Consider the following 23,966-nt stretch of genomic DNA (forward strand, 5'->3'; position numbering starts at 1 on the left):
AAAGAAACTTGACTTTCTTTTTTAGAGGTGATTGTATTAAATGGACTACCTGGTGATTGATAGGTGAGAAAAAAGGAAGAAAATGGATAAATCTGAGGGCCTTAAAGAACAGTCTTGCTTACTTCCCTGTCCAGATCTTGCCAAAGCTGCATTTAATGAAAGAACATGAAGAAGAAACAGGGTGGAAAGGCGGAAAGGGATGCAAAGGGAGAAGACAAAGCAAGGCAAGGCTAGATAATCAAAACAAAACAAGGCGAGGCACGACTTGCTTCTTAGAGCTCAGTGAGAGAGGTTAATCCCAGCTCTCCTCACATGTAAGAGCGCATCCCCTGACGCTGTGTCCACACACAAAGGTCTGGGAGACTATCCTAGATGGGAACTGTTCATTTTTACATGGCGAAGAATGAATCCCATCAGGAGTAAAACAGGCTTCTGTCTGCCAGTGAATCCACCGACACTCATGCACCCATGGGACATTTTAACATGACCAATAAGCAGCAGTTTGTGCAGAAATCACAAGTTTTCAGGGTGCTAAAAGGCATTTTTATGCAAGCAGTCAAACTGCTTCATGCTGTTTTCAGTCCTGCAGAGAAGGGAGTGATTAAAATTGGGTGATCTCCCTACGATACCCCATTTTCTTGAACAGGTCAGGCTTGTAGAACTGCCGAGTGAGCCCTGAATAATTCAGCATTCCTAAACTTGCTGCGCTGTCACTTGGATTTCTGACAGCTTACAAATCTAGCTCTCATCCCAACCCTGCAATGCTCCCAGTCCCCTGCAAGCCCTCGCAGGAGCAGAGCAATGCTCTTGCTGCCTGGGGCAACCGAGCCTTCCCTTTGCAGTTCCCACCTTCCCAGAGCGTAGAGACTTCTGGCCGGGCACACCTGAGGGATGGGAGCCACAAGTGAGTAGCACGGCAAGAGCAGGCTGTTTCTTGTGAAGGAGAGACTCAGATGAAAGGTGTTTCAGAATCTCACTTTGACATGAGGAAGGAATATCCTCTTTGAGACAGAGGACTGAGGATGCTGACGGTGCCTCTCCAGCTATGGCCACCTCCCTTTGAGAAGCCTTCTTAAACTCTGGTGTATTAACAATGAGAACAGCAGCTCAGAAAACATGATAAAAGCATTCAGGTTGGCCAAGTGAAAAACACAGGGTGGTTTTTCTCAAGAGAAGAATCTGAGTTCACAACAACATGTGGTCCTAATAGTTTGATTCCTTTTCTGAGGTATTCCTGCCTCTTTCCTGTGAGTTTTGTCTGTCTCATAGAGGTGCCATGCAAAGTCTCCAAGATAAAACTAGGGTTTGTGTGAGGGAGAAGTCACCACGATTGGTTTCTAATGTACCTGCTCATTCACATAACTGTGCAGAAAAATAAAATAGTTTTATTTTCAGACAAACTGTGAGATACCCACGTTGGGTTTTTTTTTAAATTATGGTTTCAACTCAAAGCAACCATTTCCCTGCAGATTCTCCATGATTTCCTGCTGGTTTGGAAATGCCCTCAGGCATACAGCCTATTCCTTTTAACTCTCCAGTGTCTCAGTGCTTCACAAGCTCACAGGTGGAGCACGGTTCAGGCCAGCCTTGCTCACGGAAAACTGCCAGAGTGACTTTCTCACGGGCAGAACTTTTCAGAGCTGAAGGAAACCCGTGCCAGGGAGCCCAGCCAAGCTGGACAGATGCCTGCACCTGCTTCTGCTGGAGTCTGTGCTGCAGCACTATCTCAGCATTTCAGGGCACAGCAAAGGGGATTTACCGTTGCCTGTTGTTATATATTTTCTCCCCTGTCCAGCCGAGGGGGTAAGAGTGATAGAGTGGCTTTGCTGGGCACTGGCATCTGGTCAGGCTCAAACCACCACACCCACGCAGAAGTCTGCCGATTCATAACTGCTACAGCTATGGCACACTCGATCAAAACTGCTGTTTTCTGGGGCCCCACAACGGGATCCAAAAAGCCCTGTGGTGGGTTGACCTCGGCTGGTTGCCGGGTGCCCACCAAGCTGCTCTCTCACTCTCCCTCCTCAGGAGGACACAGTGAGAAAACAAAATGAAAAACCACCTGGTCTGAGATAAAGGCATTTTAATAGAAAGAAAACCATGAATGTAAAGGCCATGTACTTAAGCAAAACAACAAAAAAAGAGAATATTTATCCTCTACTTCCCCTCCACAGGGGATGTGCAGCCACTTCCTGGGAAGCAGGGCCTCAGTGCACGTAGCAGTTGCTTTGGAAGACAAATGCCTTAAGAACGAATTCCTCCTCCTCCTTTACCCCTTTTCTCTTTGCCTTTATTGCTGAGCATGACCTCAGACGGTAGGAAACATCCCCTTGGTCAGTTTGGGCCACTGCCCCAGCTGTGCCCCCTCCCAGCCTCTTGCCCACCCCCAGCTTACTGGCCCTTGGTGGGGGTTGGAGACCCAGCCTTGATGCTGTGCCAGCACCGCTCAGCCGCAGCCATCACATCTGTGCCTTGTCACCACCGTCCCCGCCGCAAGCGCAAAGCACAACACTCGTGGGCTGTGACGAGGACAGTTAATGTCATCCCAGTGAGATCCAAAAGACTTTCCTGAGCTGAGGAGCAAAACCTGGGCACTTTATTCTGCGTCTGCTCTAATGAGTGGTGAGCAGGGGAAACAATCGCTTCCCTCAAACTTTTGGCAAGGCTTCTCTTGGTAATTCCCAGGACACCTCCTCACCAGCAGGGCACACTGCTGGAAGAGCTTTGGCCTTCCACTCCCCAGGACCATCAGGGTCTTTAGCACAGGACTGTACCCTGACCAGACGGTCCCCACAACACTGCTGGCTATCCCAGGTGCCAGACCTCATGCCAGTTTTTGTGCATGTCATCAGCTTTCTGAGAAGACAGTCCTGCCACCTGCCAGGGTTTCTCCAAACGGATTCCCTGAGGCACCCCAAGCTGGTGTCCCTGACAAACACGACGAAGGTTGCATCCTCCAGGTCCCCTTATAAAGGAGCACCATAGAAACCGCACTGGGCCCAGGAGAGATCCCCATGCTGCCTCACCTCCACTGCCCTCCAGGTAGGGTGTGATCCCTTTGCTACTAAATCTCAGTGCAGTCAGCCAACTGGTGTTTCACCCACCTACTTGTCTACCCATGCAGACTGTGATGTCCTAACTCGGATACAAGGATACTGCAGCAGAGCGTGTCTAAAGTCTTGCCAAAGTTGAGATAAATGGCATCCACTTTTCTCCTCTTATTCACAAACACAGGTAACTTATCCTGAAGGCAGTCAGCCTGGTGAGGCATGGTTGACCCTTGATTACATTACGTGCTGATCATTCTCAGTCACCCCCTTCTTCCTTAGGTAGGCAGAAATGTCACCCCACGAGGATTCATTCAGGAACACTCTTCTCATCAAAGCGTGTGGGTCCCTGGCTTGGACTTGTGGCCTTTTTTAGAGATGGGTGCAACGTTCCCTTTCCTACACTTACCAGGGAGCTCTCCGTCACCATGACTTTCCCAAGGGGACTGGGAACGACTTGGCTTTGAGAGCAAGGTGCATCTGAGTGCAGGGAAATCTCCACACCAGCACAGTCCCTGTGACAGCCCTCCCTGCCTCCTCCCCCACTAAGCTCCTCCATTTGGCATCCCACCATCGGTGCCCGGCCCTGCACAGCCTCAGTTGTGTCCCATGCCTGTGTTGGCAGAGAGTTGTGCTGTGGGGTCTGGAAGGTGTGGGCCAGAAGAGATACTGCACAGGGCTGGCCATGCCCTAATACAGGCACGGAGACCACCAGGAGGAAGGAGATGGCCACACAGCACAGGTCCCTCCCCACGGCTGGATTTATGGCCAGAGATTGAAATGGCTGATGCACGGGGCTGCTTTGTGCCCATTGCATTGGCGAAGCTTTCCTGGGGTGTCCAAGGAAAATGGCACAGGCCAGCTCCCCTCTCTTGCACCTCTGATGCCTTGCTTCCTTCTCCACGAGACCTGGCTCTGCACCACAAGCCCACTAGAGCGTGTCCTCCCTCTGTATGGTCACCCAGCTCAGCTGACATTGGTGCTTTCCTCTCCTCAGCACTTCGCAGCCCAGCCCAGCCCCTCCTCAGCTCTCCACCCCACCCCTGCCCTCTCCCCAGCGCGGCAGAGCAGCCCAGTCTGGGCTGGCCCCACAGCAGTGCCCACCGCAGGGTGCTGCAGAGCTTTGGGCACTTGCCCCACAGCTGCAGCCTCTCTGAAGGGGCTGAAGATCCCCAGCAGCCCCAGGGCTGAAGATGGCGCCATTGGCATGAGGAAGCAGGCGCCAGTCTCTCTCTGGCTCTCCTGCATCCATCCTGTAGGTGATCTCCCACCCCGACTGCCTTTGCCCCACTTTGCCTCCTTGCCAGCCCCGCTCCTGAGGGCAGCACCAAAACCTGAGCCCTGGGGCTCCTCAGCAGCTCACGCGTCTCTCCGGTCTTCTGTCCCTGTACCTGCTGCATCTCCACTGGCTCCCACAACACTGCAGATTCCTTGTTTCTGGATACCTGCATTTAGTGGTTTACTCTGGTGGGACTTAGAGGGTGTTTCACTGTCTGAGTCCTCATTCTCTGCTCCCCCCCACGGTATGTGGCAAGTCCCCATCCTCCCCTGGTCTTTCCAGATTCCTTTCCAGAGGGACGGACATCTGCCATTGCCCCTTTCATAGCTGTGGTACCTTCAAGAAGGCGACTGGGAGCTCATCTACGATCTCCACTGCTCCTGGACACCATGAAGAGATTTTTTCACTCAAGTTTTTGTGTTTAAAAGATCCCTGTGTTACTGTGAGGTTCTGCCCATGAGCACAGGGAGAAGAGAAGGAGAAAATATGCTTTTACCATCCAAATCTTTTGGGTTGCTCTTGGCGGCAGCTGTAGAAGGAGAGCTCAGGCTTCAAGCACTGAACTGAGGAGATCCCCCTTTATTGCAGAGATGCTATTACAAGGGTCAGAGGTGACACAGTGTCTTTCCTTCTGCAAGGATCAGACACAACAAGTCAGTTCCTCAGGAGAAGCGGCATGAAACCAAGCAATTCCCTCTGAGTATGATTCTCCAAGGGAAAAAACCCAGAGCTTGGCCTAAACTCTGGGCAAAACCGTGGGCACTCTGCAGAGAAGGAGGCAGATTATTGCTGATGGAATAAGTACCATTGGATCAGTTTCCTCAGGGCGTCCTTGAGCTCCTGGTTCCTCATGCTGTAGATGAGAGGGTTCACTGCTGGAGGCACCACCGAGTACAGAACTGCCAGCACCAGGCCAAGAGCAGGGGAAGAGGTGGAGAGGGGGTTCAGGTAGGCAAACATGACAGTGCTGAGAAACAGGGAGACCACGGCCAGGTGAGGGAGGCAGGTGGAAAAGGCTTTGTGGCATCCCTGCTCCGAGGGGACCCTCAGCACGGCCCTGAAGATCTGCACATAGGACACCACAATGAACACAAAACAACCAAAGCCTAAACAGACACTGACCACAAGTAGCCCAGCCTCCCTGAGGTAGGTGTCTGAGCAGGAGAGCTTGAGGATCTGGGGGATTTCACAGAAGAACTGGTCCACAGCATTGCCTTGGCAGAGGGGCAGTGAAAATGTATTGGCCATGTGCAGCAGAGCATAGGGAAAAGCAGTGCCCCAGGCAGCTGCTGCCATGTGGACACAAGCTCTGCTGCCCAGGAGGGTCCCATAGTGCAGGGGTTTGCAGATGGCAACGTAGCGGTCATAGGCCATGACTGTGAGAAGAAAATACTCTGCTGGTATAAAAAAGAAAATGAGAAATATCTGGGCAGCACATCCTGTGTAGGAGATGGCCCTGGTGTTCCAGAGGGCATTGGCCATGGCTTTGGGGAGAGTGGTGGAGAGGGAGCCCAGATCAAGGAGGGAGAGGTTGAGGAGGAAGAAGTACATGGGGGTGTGCAGGCGGTGGTCGCAGGCTACAGCGGTGATGATGAGTCCGTTGCCCAGGAGGGCAGCCAGGTAGATGCCCAGGAAGAGCCCGAAGGTCAAGAGCTGCAGCTCCCTTGTGTCTGTGAATGCCATGAGGAGGAATTCAGTGATGGTGCTGGCGTTGGACATTTGCTGCTCCTGAGCATGCGGACCTGTCCATGGAGGAAAAGCCAGTGAGAAATTAAGGTGGCATTTTCTGAGCAAACCCTGTTCCTCTTGATTTCTCAGCAACAGCTAAAAACATCAGTGTACTATCAACCTTCTGCTCATATCAAATCACATACTGAATCCAAAACACAGCACTGATCTTGCTCCTAGGAAGAAGAAATAGCTCTATCTCAGCCTAAACCAGGAAAATAACAGTACATGCCGTGTTGTTGTCTCAGCTGCACATCTGTCCTCCATCCCCCACACCAATGAGTGTAACAGCAAGAACAAAGGCAGCAGGGAGAAGATGAGATGCTAAAGTCCCCCTGCCAGCGGAGGCAGGAGAGGGAGACGCAGTCGGACACTTGAGCGTGTCTCCTCTGTGGTGGTCAGGTTGCTGGGAAGGCAACTCCTGACCAAATCCCCGTGACATTAAGGGCAGAGGCTCTGCTGCGTGAGTGAGGAGACCAGGGGGTTGCTCCAGGGAAGGCATCTGCACTGAAGGGAATGGCAGGGAGATGCCTGAATTCCCCTCCCACAGCATGTCTGGGAGCAGTTCTCTCCTCCTCCCTGCCCATGTCTCTGCTTCCTGGAGCTTGTCTTGGCCAGGACCTGTTTCTCTCTCCCCACATCTCCTCCCTCCTCACACTCACAGACCCCATCCCACCTGCCACGTCCACAGCTCTGCCCTGCAGACACCTCCTGGCAGCAGAGCTCTGCCCAGGGACATCTCTGTTGGGCAGGGGTTAATGAGCAGCTCAGACAAGTCCCAACAACAAATGGGGTCTCAAGGCCTGGTGCACAACGCAGAAAGAAATTCCCATTTCTCCCTGCCCACCCAGCAAACCAAGAGGACAAAACTCACAGCCCAGATTTCTTCTCTTTCAGGTGAACAGTTCCTTGACGTGCTGTTTCCAGAAGGAGCCTCTGCAAATGTTGTGGGGGTGATCTGGAGCTGGGAGCAGCCCTGACCCACGCAGTTCCCCCCTGCCAGCAGAAGGGGCCTCCCTTGCTGGGGGTCACTCCTTCTACCCACAGCATCTCCCCACAGTGCCGTGGGGAGCTCCCTGGGCAGGCTGAGAGCTGACCCTGGCAGACAGCAGAGTCCCTGCTCTGGCACACAGCCCCTGGGGTGCAGGGACCCTGCTCTGAAGGGCAGCTCTGGGCACCCCTGCCTGCACACCTACCTTCACATCCCGCAGTTGTCCCTGAGAGAAGGCAGCCATCATGCCCGGTGCATCTGGTGGTGCAACAGGGAGTCCCTCACCTGCAGCACGTCCTCCTCCTCTACACTAGAGAAGCTGTTGGGATCCTCGTGAAAGACTCTATGTGCTGTGGGGTGTTCCAGGATTTGGATAGCCCTCCAGAAACACCAGCCGCATTGCCCTGAACCCAGAGACTTACCATGCAGATGGCTGTAAAAATTTCTTTTCCAAGAAACTCTCAGCATCCTCCCCTCCAGACTGGCATTGAGCTCTCTCAGCCTCACTTCTCTCCTCTTGGTGCCTGCAGACAGTGCCCTCAGCCCTGCTGCGCTTTGCACAGCAGCTGCTCCTGGGCAGAGCTGTCTCTCTGCAGCTCTGCCTGCTTGCTAGGAGCTCCCTCCATCCCAGAAGCCCAGCCCAGCTCAGCAGCAGGGAAGCAGCCCAAGGCAGCCCTTTCTCTGCCCCCTCTGGGCTCCCTTGTGGTTTCCCTGGGGCTCCAGGGGAACCTGCTGTCAAACAGGCTGAAGGACTCACTGATGTTCCCTCCCTCAGCTGGGCACAGACACTGACTGCCAGCTGTGTCATTTCTGCTGTCAGAAAAAGAAATGGTCATGAGAATAACCTTTTCTTGTCCTATCACTAGACAGGACACATGGAAGGTGACAGAACACAATTGTGCCCCTGTACTCAGCACAGTGATACCACATCTTGACTACTGTGTCCAGTTTTGGGCCCCACAGTAGAGGAAAGACCTTGAGGTCCTGGAGCAGGTCCAGAGAAGGGCAACGAAGCTGGGGAGGGGTCTGGAAAACATGTCCTATGAGGAGCGCCTGAGGGAATGGGATTGTTGAGCCTAGTGAAGGGGAGGCTGAGAGGAGACCTTATTGCTCTCTACAAGTACCTGAAAGGAAGTTGCAGTGAGGCTGGTGTTGGTCTCTTCTCCCAAGTAACTAATGACAGGACAAGAGGTAATGGCCTCAAGCTGTGCCAGGGGAGGTTTAGATTGGATATTGGGTAAAATTTCTTTCCTGAAAGAGTGGTTAGACATGGGAACAGGCTGCCCAGGGAGGTGGTGGAGTCACCATCCCTGGAGGTGTTCAAAAGACATATAGATGTGGTGGTTAGGGACATGGTTTAGTGTTGGGCTTGGTAGTATTAAGATAATGGTTGGACCTGATGATCTTAGAGGTCTTTTCCAAGTGAAATATTTCTATGATTCTACGATCAGCATGGTATCGAATACCGCTTGGCTAGTTTGGTTTGGCTGTCCTGGCTGTGCCCCCTCCCAGCTTCTTGTGAAAATTAACCCTATTCCAGCCAAACCCAGGACACACTTTCTCTTGCTAAATTCCACAGTGGCCCCACAGTTTCTTTGTTTCTTCTTTAACTACGACTTGCGTAGCACCAGCTCATCTTGGGACCATTGAAATCCCTTGAGAGAGTCACCTGGACATGCCCATGGGCCATGGCAGGAGGCTGTCCTTAAAGACCAGCTGGACCGAGCTCTGCTCAGTGCTCAGGACTTGTGCTCTGCCCTTCAGTGTTCCTCTGCCCTGCTCAGTGCTCTGCCCTTCACTGCTCCTGTCCGGAAGATCCCCAAGCGAATGGCCCCCAAACAGGCCACAGTCTACGCCTCTGAGATCTTGTGTCTGCCCTTGTTACAGTCCTTTTCACACTCTGCTCAGGAGCTGGGACCTGCCCCTATTTCAGGGTCATTACAACAGAGCCTGACTCTGCTTTAACATCCCTGACCAGCTCTTCCATGTTGGCAAGTACTAGATCCAAGCAAGCATCATGTTTGTTGGGCCACCTGGCAGCTGTGAGAAGAAGCTTTCTCAAAAACCCAAGGCCATGAGATTTTGGGCTGAGTCACTCCTCGACAGCCCGGCCCCTGATGAGAAGAAACTCCTGAGCACTCATTGGTCTGTGCTGCTGCCTTGACAGGAGCATAGGGGCATTTAGAAAAGAGACTCATGGAATCCTTTAGGTTGGAAAAGACCTTTAAGATCATCAAGTCTCACCATTCACCTCACACTGCCACGTCCACCACTAAACCATGTCACTAAGTGCCGCATCTACATGTCCTTTAAAAAACTCCAGGGATGGTGACTCTACCACTTCCCTGGGCAGCCTGTTCGAGTGCACGACAACGCGCTCAGTGAAGAAATTTGCCCTAATATCTCATCTAAATCTCCCTTGGCACAACTTGAGGCTGCTTCCTCTTCTCCTGTGACTTGTCACTTGAGAGGAGAGACTGAACCCCACCTGGCTTGAACCTCCTTTCAGGTAGTTGTAGACAGCGATAAGGTCTCTTTTCAGCCTCCTTTCCTCCAGGCTAAACAACTTCAGTTCCCTCAGCTCCTCCTCACATGACTGTTGCTGATACAGACCAGGATGCTTTTGGCCTGCTTGCCTGCCTGGGCACACTGCAGGCTCATGTTCAGCCAGCTGTTGACCAGCACCCCCAGGTCCTTTTCTGCCGGGCAGCTTTCCAGCTGCTCATCCCCAAGCCTGTAGCGCTGCGTGGGGTTTTTGTGAACAAAGTGCAGGACCTGGCACTTGGCCTTGTTGAACTTCATACAATTGGTCTCAGCCCATCAATCCAGCCTGGCCAGATCCCTCTGCAGAGCCTTCCTACCATCCCGCAGGTCAACACTCCCACCCAGCTTTATGTCTTCTGAAAGTTTACTGAGGGAGCACTCGATCCCCTCATCCAGATCATCAATCAAGATGTTAAACAAGACCAGTCCCAATACTGAGCCCTGAAAAACACCACTTGTGACCAGCCACCAACTGGATTGAACTTCATTCACCATCACTCTTGGGGCCCGGCCACCCAGCCGTTGGTTACACAGTAAAGAATACTCCCGCCCAAGCCATGAGCAGCCAGTGTCTCCAGGAGGCTGCTCTGGGGAAATGTTTGTGGCTGTTGCCACTGCTGTAACATTTGGCACAGCAGAAGCGTTTGCCTCCACCACCATCTGTGCAGGGAGGTGTCACTTGCTTCTAGATTAAAAGGGTAGGTGGTGCTTTTTGGAGGACACTAGAATAAAAAAGTAGAGGAATTTGAGTTGGGGAGAGGATGTGGTCAGGGGTGTTTGGGGGCACCTGTGAAGCAGCCCAGCACCTGATCTGAATTACTCCTGTGGTCAGGGAGAACCTGAGAGCTTTCCCTAATTTGAAAACATGAAGGGGAAGGAAGGACAGCCTCATTCAGGCTGGAAGAGACCTCAGCAGGTGTCTTGACCTACCTACTGCCCAAAGCAGCGCCAGCCCAGATTACTCAGGACTTTATCTAAACATGCCTTGATCCCTTTCTGGCACAGAGCTGGTGCAGACTCCCTGGGAAACTGCTTCCAGCCCTTGATTGTCCTCATAGTCAAAAAGTTTCTCCCTGTGTCTAGTTTGACCCTTTGTTGTTTCAGCCCACTGCCACTTGTCCTTGTGCCTTGGATCACAGACATGAGCCTGAGTCAGCCACACCACTGTGTGTTCACCCGAGATCTTCATTCTCAAGGCTGAACAATCCAAGCTCTCAGGCTCTTCTCAAAGCTCTTGTGCTCCAGCCCTGACCGCCTCAGTGGCCCTCCACTGAACTTCCTCCAGTTTACCAATCTCTCTCCTTCTCAGTAATCCGGATGGGGTTTCAAAAGTGCTGAACAGAAGGAGATAATCCCTTCCACTGGCTGTGCTCCTGCTCACAGCCCAGGATGCAGTTGGCCACCTTTGCTCATGGCTCATGTTTTGCCTGTTGAAACCCAAGGACCACCAGAGCCTTCCGCAGAGCCGCTGCCCAAGCAGGCAGTCCCTGGCCACTGTCATTGCAGGGGCTTAGTCCACTGCAAGGATAGATCTTCAGCTTCTGTTCCTACTGGCCCATCCTAGCCCATCCAACAAGTTCGAGTTGTTCATCCTGGAGAAGAGAAGGCTCTGGGAAAACTTTCTAGTGGCCTTCCAGTACTTAAAGGGGGCCTACAGAAAAAGTGGGGAGGGACTCCTTACCAGGGGGTGTAGTGATAGGATGAGGGGTAACGGTTTGAAGCTGAAAGAGGCAGATTTAGATTAGATTAGATATGAGGAAGAAGATCTTTATCGTGAGTATGGTGAGAGACTGGAAATAGCTGCCCAGAGAAGCTGTGGCTGCCCCCTCCCTGGAGGTGTTCAAGGCCAGCTTAGATGAGGCTTTGAGCAGCCTGGGCTAGTGGAAGGTGTCCCTGCCCATGGCAGGGGGGTTGGACTAGAGGATCTTTAAGGTCCCTTCCCGCCCAAACCATGCTGTGATTCTCTGATTCTATGCACCCCAGGATGCAGTTTGCCCTCTTGGCTGCCAGGGCACACTGCTGACTCCTGTCGAGCCTGCTGTCGACCAGCAGCCCAGATCCCTTTCTGCAGGGCTGTTCTCCAGCCACTGCTCTCCCAGTCTGTACTTGTGCCTGGCGCGATTTCACCCCAGGTGCAGAACGCGGCATTCGTTCTTGTTCAACGTGGTGACTCCTCTGGGCCATGGATACAGGTGTTGAGCTGAACAGGGCCCAGGAGGGCTCCCTGCGCAGCACCACGTGTGTCCCAGGATGCGCCCTTGGTGAGTCCATGCCGCCTGCATTTGGAGACGTTCTTCTCTTTCAGGTGCCCAGGAACGTCACCCAGGAGGACTCACTCAAAGGCTCATTCCTTACCCAAGGGAGTTTGTACAGCTTGGGATCCCCTGGTGTCCTGGTTTGGGCTAAATCAGAACTAATTCTCTTTTAGTGCTTTAACTTTTCAGTTAAGTCTCCTCTAACTAATGGCACTTTCTGAAACAGCAGCCTGTTTTTCCAGACAGTGACTGCTCCCAGCAGTGACAGGGCCTGATGTTTATAGTTCATAGCAAGGAATGGGATGCGGAGAGGTCTTTGCTTATACTTGTTCTTCTAGCGACCAAGGTCACTGGTAAATCTTCTACTCCATGTTAGGGTGCTGGGAGTGAAAAGGGTCGCAAACATGAAAAAGGTCGCACCTGCTGGGAGGAGTATAAAGCTGAGAGATCACGAGGGTCTCTGTTCTTCTTTGATGGCCGACATCTGAGGAGGACTCTGTTCTTCTGTCGTCGATCCCGATTGGTGCATCCCTGAATCCAGGGCCTGAGTCCAGCTCCTGCATCCCTTCCCCATCTGCTGCCCAGTCCAGCCTGGGACTGCCCCAGTGCCAGCCCTTCAGCATGATGGAGTGGGGGAGTTGGGTTTGGTGTTGGTTTTGGGTCTAGTTGTATATATTTGTACATATAGTTTATACTTCATTATTTCCTTATTATTATATTTTCTTTTATTGTTACTGTTACATTAAAGCTGTTTCAGCTTTCTTTTCCAAACCGTAAAGTCTCTCTCCCTTGCTCTCTTTCCTTTTCCCTTTTGGGAGGGGAGAGGAGTTAATAGAGAGCATCTCATTTGTTAGTGGCCGGCCCAGCCTCAAACCGTAATACCAGATTAAATCTACTAGAGGTACACATCAGAATTTCCTTACATCAATGCAGTGTACCCACACCCTTGAGCAAAAGCAATCCCACAAACAGGTTTGTCATTTCCTGAGGGAGGGACAATTTGTGCTGTCTTTCCCAGACAGTTCCCTACAGGCATTATGGGGACATTATCTCCATCTACAATACGCAGGTTTTTGTCTGGGCAGGGCCAGGTTGATCAGTCGATCCTCTGGTATTAACCAGGCAGGTGGCTTCTGCCCATTCTGCATCCCACCCCTTGTGTTTCCCAGCTCCCTTTGCTCTCACTCTTGTCCTTAACAGTCCCTTCTCTCCGTCAATCATTCCGGAGGCTGGTGTGTGACAGGGGATGTGGCACACCCAATCATTGCCACGTTCCCTGGCCCAGGGGCTTCTGAGGGTGTTTCAGAAAGGAATCCTGCTCTCTGCCTCAGGTCTTTCTGGGGTGCCAGAGCACTTGCTCTTCAAGGCCCAGGATGGTGTTTTGGGGGGCGGGTCATGGTTGTCACAGGCCATGTTGCCAACCCTCTGGTTGTCACTTCCACCACAGTAAGGACATGGCGCTTGCCTTGGCAGGTTCGTGGCAGTGTGATATAACCCATCTGTGAGGCCTCTCTGGATTGATATCGCAGCCACCACCCTTCACACCACAGAGGCTTTGCTCGCTTGGCTCACTTGACTCTGGTGCATGTGTCACACTCCTGAATAACACCTGCAATGGCTTCAGTGGTCAAGTCCACGCCTCCATCTCAAGCCCATCTGGACATTGAAGTTCTCCCTAGATGTCCTGACCCTACAGGATTCCACCAAGTTATGACTAGTTAACTTTCGTGTTCCCAGTCTAGGTCCACCTCAGCCACTTCCATTGTTGCACCCAGTCTATATTCTTGTTGTGTTGATGTTCCTCAGGGATTTCTCTGTCAAATCCCTTGTCCCTGGTGAGTGACTCCAGCTGTTGAGCTTCCTCATCCTCTAACTCCTGAATGGTGCTTCACCATTCCAGCAGAGGAGCAGCCAGGCACTGCTCTGCTTGCCTGTCTGCCACTGGACACATTTCTGCTTTTTTCTAAGGTCTCTCAAGTTCAGTGACCTGGTAGTTTTGGTCTGGTTTTGCTGATTTTTCTCAATTCTTCCTTCTATTTCCGTGTCAAGGAACAGCTTCATACTTCAAATTGTTCTCCTGCCTTACTAATAGATGGTACAGACCCATCTGTATTTCTGTGGCTTCTTTTTTACTGCTGGGGTGATTCTTCTAGTGAGTTGGGTCTTGGGTTCCTATCTCATCCCTGGTGTCCTCAGGTGTGGTTTGGGTTCCCATCCCAACCATGGTGTCATCCAGTGTCATGTCCATGTCACAACCATGGCATCCTCAGAGATGGCTTGGGTCTGTATCTCAACCATGTCCTTCTGACAGCACTAAACCGATAGACACAGGCCAAGCCCCAGAACAGCCCTTGGGCTGCTGGGTTTCACTGGGGTAGGCAAGGCACCCTTCTGTTAGGTAGTGTGTCCATGGAGCAGGATTACCTGCCCTCTCAGGCTTCAAAGAACAGGCATTGGGAGGTGATAACCACCCTAGGCACCTGCCCACGTGCCCTGACACCCAGGGACTGGCTGCCTCAGGGCGTGTCTCAGGATCTCCTCACCAATGACTTGTCTCGCCTGATGTCACAATTCCACACCAGATTGCACACACGTTAGAAGAGAGGAACACTCTTAGCATATAATTGCTGCATGATTATCTCGAGACCCAAGACTTATCCCCTCCCCTTCCTGAGAAGAACAAGTGTTCAATCAAGATAAGGACACCTTTGTTCTCCCAAAAGTAACAGATGGATCCACATTGAAGAGAAACACCAGTTGCTGATGCCAAATGACTTTGCAGAAGTCAGTGATGGAAACAGAGAATCATAGAATCATGTAATGGCTTGGGTTCAGAGGGACCTCAAATATCACCTAGTTCAAACCCTCCTGCCATGGCAGAGACACCTCCCACTAGACCAGGTTGCTCAAGGCTATATCCAACGTGGTCTTGAACACTTCCAAGGATGGAGGTGAGGCTGACAGGTCTGTAATTACTCGAGTCCCTCTTCTTGCCCTTTTGAAGACTGGAGTGACATTTCTTTTCCTCAGGTACCTCATCTGTTCCACAGACTTACGAAAGATGATGGAGACTGATGTAGCAATGACTTCCGCCAGCTCCCTCAGCACCCGTGGGTGCGTCTCATCAGGGCCTATCGATTTGTGTATGTCCAGGTTGCTTAACTGATCCCTGACCACTCCTCATCAACCAAGGCAAACTTCTCCTTTCTCCTGACTTCCTCTGGAGCCTCAGGGGTCTGGGGCTCCTGAGGACAGTCTCCAGCAGTACAGACAGAGACAAAGAAGGCATTCAGTAGCTCTGCCTTCTTTGTATCCTCTGTCACCAGGGCATGTGCCTCATTCAACAGTGGGCCTACATTGCCTCTGGTGTTAGTTTTGTCTGCAAGGTATTTGAAGAAGCCCTTTCTGTTGTCCTTGACCTCCCTTGCAAGGCTTAACTCCAAGGAGGCCTTAGCTTTCCAAGTTGCCTCCCTGCATCTTCTGACAACACTCTTACAGTCCTCCCAAGTGGCCATTCCCTCCTTCCAAGATCTATGGACTCTCTTCTTCCACTTGAGTTTGCCCTTTCCTTCCCTCTTTATACTGTGAGGGTCTCCTGCTCCTTTTCTTGATTTATTACCCACTGGGATGCTCTGATCTTGAGCTTAGAAGAATTGGTCCTTGAGCATAAACCAACTGTTTTGGGCCTCTTTACCTTCTAGTACCATGTCCCATGGGATTTCCCCTAGCAATTGCTTGAAAAGGCCAAAGTTGGCCCTGCTGAAGTCCAGGGTTGTGATCTCGCTTGGTATTCTGGTCCTACCACACCAGATCCTGAACCCCACCATCTCATGGTCGCTGCAGCCAAGGCTGCCCTCGACCTTTACTGCTTCAACCAGACCCTGCTTGTTAGTGAGGAGGAGATCCAACAGTGCTCACCTCCTATTTGGCTCATCCACCAATTGCATCAAGAAGTTCTCATCGATGCACTGGAGGAACCTCCTGGACTGTGAATGGCTGGCTGTGTAGGCCTTCCAGCAAATATCTGGGGAGTTAAAATGCCCCATGAGCAACAGGTCCTGTGATTGTGAGGCTACTGTCAGCTGCCTGTACAAGGCCTCACCAACTTCCTCATCCTGGTCAGGTGGCCTGTAACAGACACCCACAACAGTATCTCCCATGCTAGCCTGCCCCTTGAGTCTCACCCAAAAACTCAGCTATCTCCTCATCCACTCCTGGCCAGAACCCCATACATTCTAGTTGCTCTCCCCCACCAAGCCTTGTTGACCTCTCTTTCCTTATAGCGGGAAAACCTCAGGAAAGCTCCTGAACACTGAGATCCGCTGCTGGCTGCTCCCGACTTGAAGCAGCTGATCTTAGAGACTGATGTATAATATGTTTAAGTTTCTTCTTGAGAAAATGTCATGTCATTTTCTGTGTAACCAGAGTGTGGATTTCTGTATCTGCATTCCTCTTTGTAGGGACTGGAGCTGTTGCTGACAGTATGTCTTTCCTGAAATCCTTGAGTGTCAGGTTTTTTTGGTTATGATTTTTTAAGGCTAATTTAGTATTTCAATTAAAGTGAGATGGCTACTTTTTTACACTTTCTTCACGCATTTGTTGGGAAGAAATGGATCTCATGAATCAGAAAACGTGAAGGAAAGCTCTGCCTTGTTCAGTGTCAGCTTGCTTCTCATATCCCAATTGCATGAAGGATTTGTCAGCTTTCTTTTGTAATGCTTTTTAGAATATTGAAACTCTGTGCGTGTTCCGACTGGTAGTAGAGCGCGTTTTTAGCCTTAGTTCTTGCATCCAGAAGGTGTCAAATTCAGGAGTAATAGAGGAGGTTACAGGCAGGGCCTTAATCATTCCTCACTGTGGAATCTTTCATCCTAGTCAGCTGTCCGCTTCTTGTGGAGTGTGTGTGTGGGGGGTGTGTAACAGTGGTCAGCTCGTAACCTTTGGAGTGAATCACTGACATGTGACACACAGCAATGAAGTAAAACATCCCTTGAGCTGCCTGAAGAACTTCTCTGGGGGAAAACTCACCCACATGACTGCTCTGAAGAAGCTGCGGTTGGCTGGGGCAGACGTGGTAACGGGCTCCGTAAGGAAGTGTCAGTGTCAAAAGTGCAAGTGGAGCATTCCCCACCTCTGGTTTTTTGAGTGAGGTGCGTGTGAGTAAATTACACTCGCAGCTCAGACATGAAGGCTTTTATTGCCTGGAACAGGCTGCCGGAGGGCTAAAGTACTGCATGGGTCGCTGAAAGCCGCCAGACTCTCTGGAGTGCTCTGAGGTTCCTTTGTGGTAGGAAAATGAAGAATATTTGGGTCAGTGCTACCCCTGCTGTTCTTGCTTCACATTAAAACAGGACACTAAGCTAAATGGGTCGTGCTGGGTGACATCATAGGTGGCTGCACAGGTGACAGGTCAAGAGCAGCCCCTGCCTTGTGCAGCTCCTCCTGCTGTCCCTGATGGCTCAGGAGCTGCTAGGGCAGGAGTGTGCAGCAGGCTTGTGCCGCTGCTGGGGATGTCACTGGAGGCTTTGTGTCAGTCCCAGCAGGAGCAGGCAGCTGGCTTGTGCTGGTGTTGGTGATGTCCCCTGTGCCTGAGCAGGAGATAGGGCAGAAGCAAGGTCCTGGCAGGTGGAGGTGCCTGTGATGTCCAGGGGGATGAGGAAATGGGAGGCCAGGAGGCAGCCCCTGGGTTTGCAGCTGCTGCTGAGGTCCCAGGTGCCTGGGGAGTTGGGAGAGCAAGAGCTTGGAGCTGGGTTGTGCAGGGGCTTGGGATGGCCATGGTGGCTGAGGAGGTGTGAGGCCAGGGGCCAGCTGGGTCTTTGCCAAAGCCATGGTGATCTTCCTCTGTACCTGCATTACCACTACTCTGCCTGTCACACGCTGTATTTGATTTCTCTGCCTTTTCATGGATTTTCACCTGTCCTGATAAAACGACCATTTCTAAAGTCATCTTTTCAGATGCCAACCGCCCAGGCAAAGGCCTTTTCCATCATCCTCCAGTTTTTTTCCTTCCTTTACACTTTGTTCATTCAGACACCTCTCACCTATGCAGCTGCTTTGAGATTCAGGGACTAAAAGATTTCAGTAGTCTAGTTTTCTCTCACCAGCTCTTACATTAGGTTTATACCTACCTTTGTGTATGTATCGATCTAAGACATTTCTCACAGGATTATGCCCTGTCGAAAGGTGACCTCATTAGAGACACCTTGTACTTAGCACACAGTTGAGGAGTGTGTTTTATTGTTGATGAGACTTGGTCACGCTTTACTTTCCTTGTCTTGCCCATGGGGGAAGTCCTTCTGTGCCTGTGTGCAGGCAGTTCTCTAAGGAAAGCAGGTGGGAGATGGTGCAATGGAGATGTAACATTTTTCTGCAAACTTGAGTGGAGAAGTCTGAGGCAAGACAGGAGGTAAATCCCCGTTGGCAAAGACAGCAATGGAGAGGTAGAGGAGGTGAGGAGCAAAGCTGTCCGTACAGTGTCAGACCTCAAGGGACTGCTGTTCCTAGCTGTCCAGACCTCCTGAGGAGACACTCTGCATCACTGTCAATTGCAGAATGCTTCTATCATCTCTTCCCTAAACTGAAAATTAAATAAAAATACTCATTAAAATTAATTTTAATTAGGTGCACTTTTCAATTTTCGTCTGTATGTACGTTCTGAAAGGATTCCAATTAGCTACAAAAATCTTAAAGACTTGAAAAAAATTAAAGACAGACAAATATCTCCTTAGGGCTTTCTGTCTTTTAATGAGCCCCATGGGGTATTTGGCCTTAAGAAAAGGAATCTCAGCTACTGAGAGGAAACTGAACAAACTGCTAAGTCGTTAAAGTCAGAAGCAAACCCCAAAGTTCCTTGAAGGACTGATTGGCCCCACTGAGGGCCACTGCTGACAAAGCCTCCCCAGGGACTCGTTACAGCAGAGAATTGGAGGCTGTGCTTGCAGGTAGGCAAAGGCCCTGTGCAGGGGGCTGGAGTGCTGAGAAAACCCTGGCTTGGTTTCACCCAGCAGAAAGTCCAAGCCCTGACCCTCAGGCCCTGGGCAGGCAGATCCTGCCCCTCATGGGGGGCTCAGGGCTCTTCCCGGGGGCAGTGGGGTGTGAGGGGGAGCAGTGCCAAAGGCAGGGAAACTGGACAAGCCCTCCCGCCTTCCCCAAGCAACGGGGAAGGAGAAACGGAAAGTTCTGCCTGGGAGGCCTTGGTGGCAGAGGCCACTGCCATAGCCAAGGGGCCCAAGGCCTTGCTCCTGTTGGGCCTTTGAGCCTTGCCAGAGCCCTCGGCCATCTCTGCTGCAGGCTGTCCTGCACTCTGCCACGCCTGCACCTCTTCCCTTGCAGGCTGCACACACCCATCTTGCTTTCCCACACAGCTCTGCCCTCAGCATTTCTAGACCTTTACTGATGTCTCTCCACCCTCACTGCCTGTTCCTTAAAACACAAAGCCACGGGTTGATCCAGACTCCCTCTGGGGGACCTCTTGCACCACAAGGCTGCCCTTTGAGGGAGAATTCTTTTTCCTCACATGCAGTCTGAACTTTCCAAGTGGCACTTTGATGAGGTTTCCTTGTCTTCCCACTTCCCAGAAAAGCTCCATCATCTCTGGAACCACCCTTCAAGCAGTTATTATAGAGCCCTGGGCGTGCACTTCATCAGCCTAAAGAAGCCCAGATCCCTCAGCCCTCCACACAGGCCCCAAACCCCATCCTGGCAGATCCCATCTGGAGCCTCTCCAGCTCCTGCCCATTCCTCCACAATAGAGCGCCCCACATGGAGACACACTAGTCCAGATGTGGCCACACCAGTGCTCAGTCAAGGGCCATGATAATTCCTGTCTGGCTGGCCACGCTCCCCCTAATACAGCCCTGTGTGCAGCAGGCCTTATTCCTGGTCAGCATGTGCCACTGGCTAATGCAGCATCCCTCATCATGCCCAGGCTCCTCTCCTCAAGGTCACAGAATCACAGAACCACAGAACAGTGGGGGTTGGAAGAGCCCTCTGGAGGCCCTGGCCACACTCTTCTTCACACACCCCAGGATACCACTGGTCTTTTTTGCCACAAGGGCACGTCTGGCTGATGGTTAACTTGCTGTCTACTACAATTCCCAGGTCCTTCTCTGCAGAGCTGCTCTCCAGCAGGTCAACCCCCAGCCTCTACTGGTGCAGGGGGTTATTCCTCCCCATGTGCAGGACCCTACTCTTGCCATTATTGAATCTCATGAAGTTCCTCCCTGCCCAGCTCTCCAGCCTGTCCAGGTCTCGCTGAATATCACACAAGGCACAGCCTTTGGGTTTGTCAGCCACTCCTCCCAGTTTAATATCAACAGCATGTTTTAGTTGTATATTTTAGCAAGTACTGCAGCATATATCACCTAAATGAGAGTTTCAAAAAAATCTAGGCAAGTGCAACAATCATAGAATCATGGAACTGTGTTTTTTGAGAACCTCCAGGGATGGTGACTCCACCACTTCCCTGGGCAGCCTGTTCCAGTGTTTGAGAGCTCTTTCAGTAAAGAAATATTACCTCATGTCCATTCTAATCTTCCCCTGGTGCAATCTGAGGCCATTTCCTCTTGTCCTATGACTTGTTACTTGGGAGAAGACACTGACCCCCACCTCACTACAACCTCCTCTCAGGTAGTTGTAGAGAGCGATGAGGTCTCCCCTCAGCCTCCTCTTCTCCGGACTAAACAATTCCAGTTCTCTCAGCTGCTCCTCACAAGACCTGTTCTCCAGACCCTTCATCACCTTTGTTGCCCTTTTCTGGACACGCTCCAGCACCTCAGTGTCTTTCTTGGAGTGAGGGGCACAAAACTGCACACAGAAGTTGAGGTGCAGCCTCACCAGTGCTGAGTACAGGAACACAATCACCTCCCTGCTCCTGCTGGCCACACCATTGCTGATACGGACCGTGATGCTGTTGGCCTTCTTGGCCACCTGGGCACACTGCTGGCTCACGTTCAGCCGCCTGTCGAGCAGCACACCCAGGTTCTTTTCTGTCGGGCAGCTTGCCAGCCACTCATCCCCAGCCTGTAGCAGTGTGTGGTGTTTTTGTGACCCAAGTACAGGACTCGGCTGCTGGCCTTGTTGAACCTCATACAATTGTCCTCAGCCCATCGATCCAGCCAATCCAGGTCCCTCTGTGGAGCCTCTTTACCCTCAAGCAAATCAACACTCCCACCCAATTTAATGTCATCAGCAAACTCACTGAGGGAGCACTCAATCCCCTCATCCAGATCGTCGATAAAGATGTTAAACAAGACTGGCCCCAACACTGAGCCCTGGGAGACATGGCTTGTGACCAGTCACCATCTGGATTGAACTCTGTTCACCATCACCCTGTGCTTGACCGTCCAGCCAGTAACCTCACCCAACCTGAGCTACTTGTCATGACCAGTAACTCCACACAACACACCTTTTCTGTCCTGTGTAACCACCATACCAAATGGAAAAGAAGATATTGACGAACTCAGTTGACACTTCACGGACAATTTCATGGACATTTGAGAGGGGTGGCCCACAGTTAAAGCAGTGATAGCTGTCTGTAAACAGTACGATTGGAAGGGGGTGGTTGTATATGAAGGTCTTTTGGATAGTGTGGGACCTGAGTATGACAGAAATGGGATGGAATAACGGGTGGAGATTGGACTGGGCCTGGCTGGGCTGGACTTACTTCTCTTCATGAAAGCTCCCGTGGTGCTATGTCTCAGTCTTGTGACTAAAACCATGCTGAGAATACACGAATGTTCTAGCTGTTTCTGAAAAGTGTTTGAAAAGACTCAAGGTCTGCTCTGCTTCTGACTGTGCCACACCAGTGAATAAAGGGATGAGGGTGCAAGAGGTTGGGAAGAGAAACAAGAAGGCCGTTGACCGCAAATGGTCACCTTAACCCGCAAGTATTCTTGCTTTTACTGTCCTTTAGTCTTCCCCTGTCCCACGGAGGTTGATGAGGGATGTGAGCAAGCCGCAGGGTGGTGCCTAATTTCTTGGGGTTGTTAATCCACAATACATACAAAACAAGGAAGAGCTGGCTAGGAACGGCAATGTCAGGGGTGAGAAGGTAGAGTTGAGGATCCTGAGAAAATGGGAAGAAAGTAAAGAACAGGTCTTCTGGAGGGCCTGCTGAGGGACGTCCCTAAAAGAACCCACGGTCTACAGCCCTGAAGAGAAGACGAGTGCAAAGAGCTGTTTGATGCTCAAGGATCTCCTCTTCATGACCCAGAATGTTCCACCTTGACATGCTGGAAGTCACTTAAAGGTGGCAGGAGGCTGGCATGGCTGAGAAAGGAGCTGCTGGCTAAAACCAAGCATGAAGGGGAAGCCAAGAAAAGGTGGCAGCTGGCTGCCTTCCAGCCTCCTTGGTTCTGGGATTGTGGGAGGAGAGGGATACTCCAGAGCTCTTGGCAGCACTGCCCTCTTGCCAGGATCTCCCTTCATCCCAAGCAGGCAAAGGCAAGGTGAAGGTCGCTCTGATGGTGAGGAAACCTGGGGGTGTTCCATGAAGGCTACAGGTCCTGAACTCCATCCTCTGGGAAAGGAGAACAGGTCCCTCTCAGGCATTGCTCAGGCTTCTCCTGGTGACAGTCTGATCTCACGGTGCAATGGCAAGCGCAGGTGTGGGACACTGTAGGACATCCTGTGGTGGAGATGCTCAAGGGCTCCGGCAAGACAAAAAGCCCCCAAGAGAGCGGAGGTCTTTCTCCCCTTGGCTACGGCTGTTGTCTCAACCCCTAAGGCCTTCGCAGAGACACCTTAACCTTATGGCACCAGCACCTCAGTGCCTCCTCAGCCCACCCAGGACAAACCCAGAAGCAGAGCACCTTGGCCCTGCCCTTGGCACTGCACATCCCCACATCACCCTGCCCCAGGAAGAACCGTGAGGAACGGCTGAGGGACAGGGTCTGCCTTGCAGGGGCTGGGGAGTCAGTCCTTTGTCTTTCTTCTTGATAAAGCACACCAAGGTTTACTCAGCATCAGAGCCACCTTCACCTTGCCTTTGCCTACCTGTCCTCACTGCCTCCAGGTTTCTTTTTTAACCAGCCCACAGGGAGGCTTTGTCAGTAACGTCCCCCAGTGGAACCCATTAGTGCTCCAAAAAACTTTACGGTTTGCATCTGACTTTGACTCCTCCAGAGGTTTCCTCAACTTCCCGTCAGTGTCCGAATTTCACGGACTTCGCACCAAAACCATTAGAGAGATCATTAAAAAGTTCTTGGGCTGTTGCTGTGCTGCTGATCTGGGCTGGGCTCCTGGGACAGAGAGAGCTCCTAGCAAGCAGGCAGAGCTGCAGGGAGACAGCTCTGCCCAGCAGCAGCTGCTCTGCAAAGCGCAGCAGGGCTGAGGGGGCTGCCTGTGGGCACCAAGGAGAAAGGAGCGGGGCAGAGAGAGGTTGAAGGCAGGGGAGAGGGGGAGGATGGCTGAGAGCTCACTGGAGGAGAACTCTTCCCAGCCTCTGACACAGTAAGTCTCTGGGTGCAGGCTGATGTGTCAGTGGTTCCTTGCAGGATCTCCTGAATGTGTCCAACCTCTGGGATCTGTCTGTGATGGAGAAGAGGAAGCCGGGCTGCAGAGCAGGGCTTCCCTCCTGCAGTGTGAGAGGGACAGGGCATGACGGTTGCCTTCTCCTGGGCATGGCTGTGGGCTATGGACCTGGGCATGCAGCTTGCGGTGCCCAGAGCTGTCCTCCCAAACAGGTTGTCCTCACCCAGGGGGCTGTGACCTGGAGCAGGGACTCTGTCATCAGCCAGGGTCAGCACTCAGCTTTCCCACTGAGCTCCTCGTGGAGCTGTGGGGAGAAGCTGTGGGTGGAAGGGAGATTCCTAGCAGGGCAGGGCAAGGACCTTCTGCTGTTCAAAGGGTGCTGTGCTGCTCAGGACTTCTCACTGCTCCAGATCACCCCCAGAACAATGGCAGAGGAAGCTTCTCAAGAAACACATCAAGGCAGGGCTTACCTGAATGGGATAGAACCTGTGCTTTCAGTCTGCTACTCTTAATCACCTCAGGGCTGGAGGGAGGGTTTGGACATGGAAATTATTCTCTCCGTTTGGGAGAAGGCACTGAAACTCCAGATGTGGTTCACTTGGAGCATTCTAAATCCGGGAGTATCAAAAACAAACCACCTTTGGATTACA

The 23,966-nt window shown here is 51.8% G+C and overlaps 1 protein-coding gene across 1 annotated transcript; it reads right to left on the bottom strand.

Moving 5' to 3' along the window:
• Nucleotides 1-531: 531 nt before the first annotated feature.
• Nucleotides 532-6,045, bottom strand: LOC147413010 (olfactory receptor 14A16-like). The gene is made up of 5 exons (XM_086480875.1): nt 5,132-6,045; nt 3,457-3,508; nt 3,157-3,259; nt 2,914-2,965; nt 532-583 (listed from the first exon to the last, which is right to left on the bottom strand). The coding sequence occupies exons 1-5, from the start codon at nt 6,043-6,045 to the stop codon at nt 532-534; spliced, it is 1,173 nt and encodes a 390-aa protein (XP_086337001.1).
• Between the last annotated feature and the right edge of the window lie 17,921 nt (nt 6,046-23,966).

The sequence above is a fragment of the Leptosomus discolor genome, unplaced genomic scaffold (assembly GCF_034619465.1).
Source record: "Leptosomus discolor isolate bLepDis1 unplaced genomic scaffold, bLepDis1.hap2 HAP2_SCAFFOLD_35, whole genome shotgun sequence".
Lineage (NCBI taxonomy): Eukaryota > Metazoa > Chordata > Aves > Leptosomiformes > Leptosomidae > Leptosomus > Leptosomus discolor.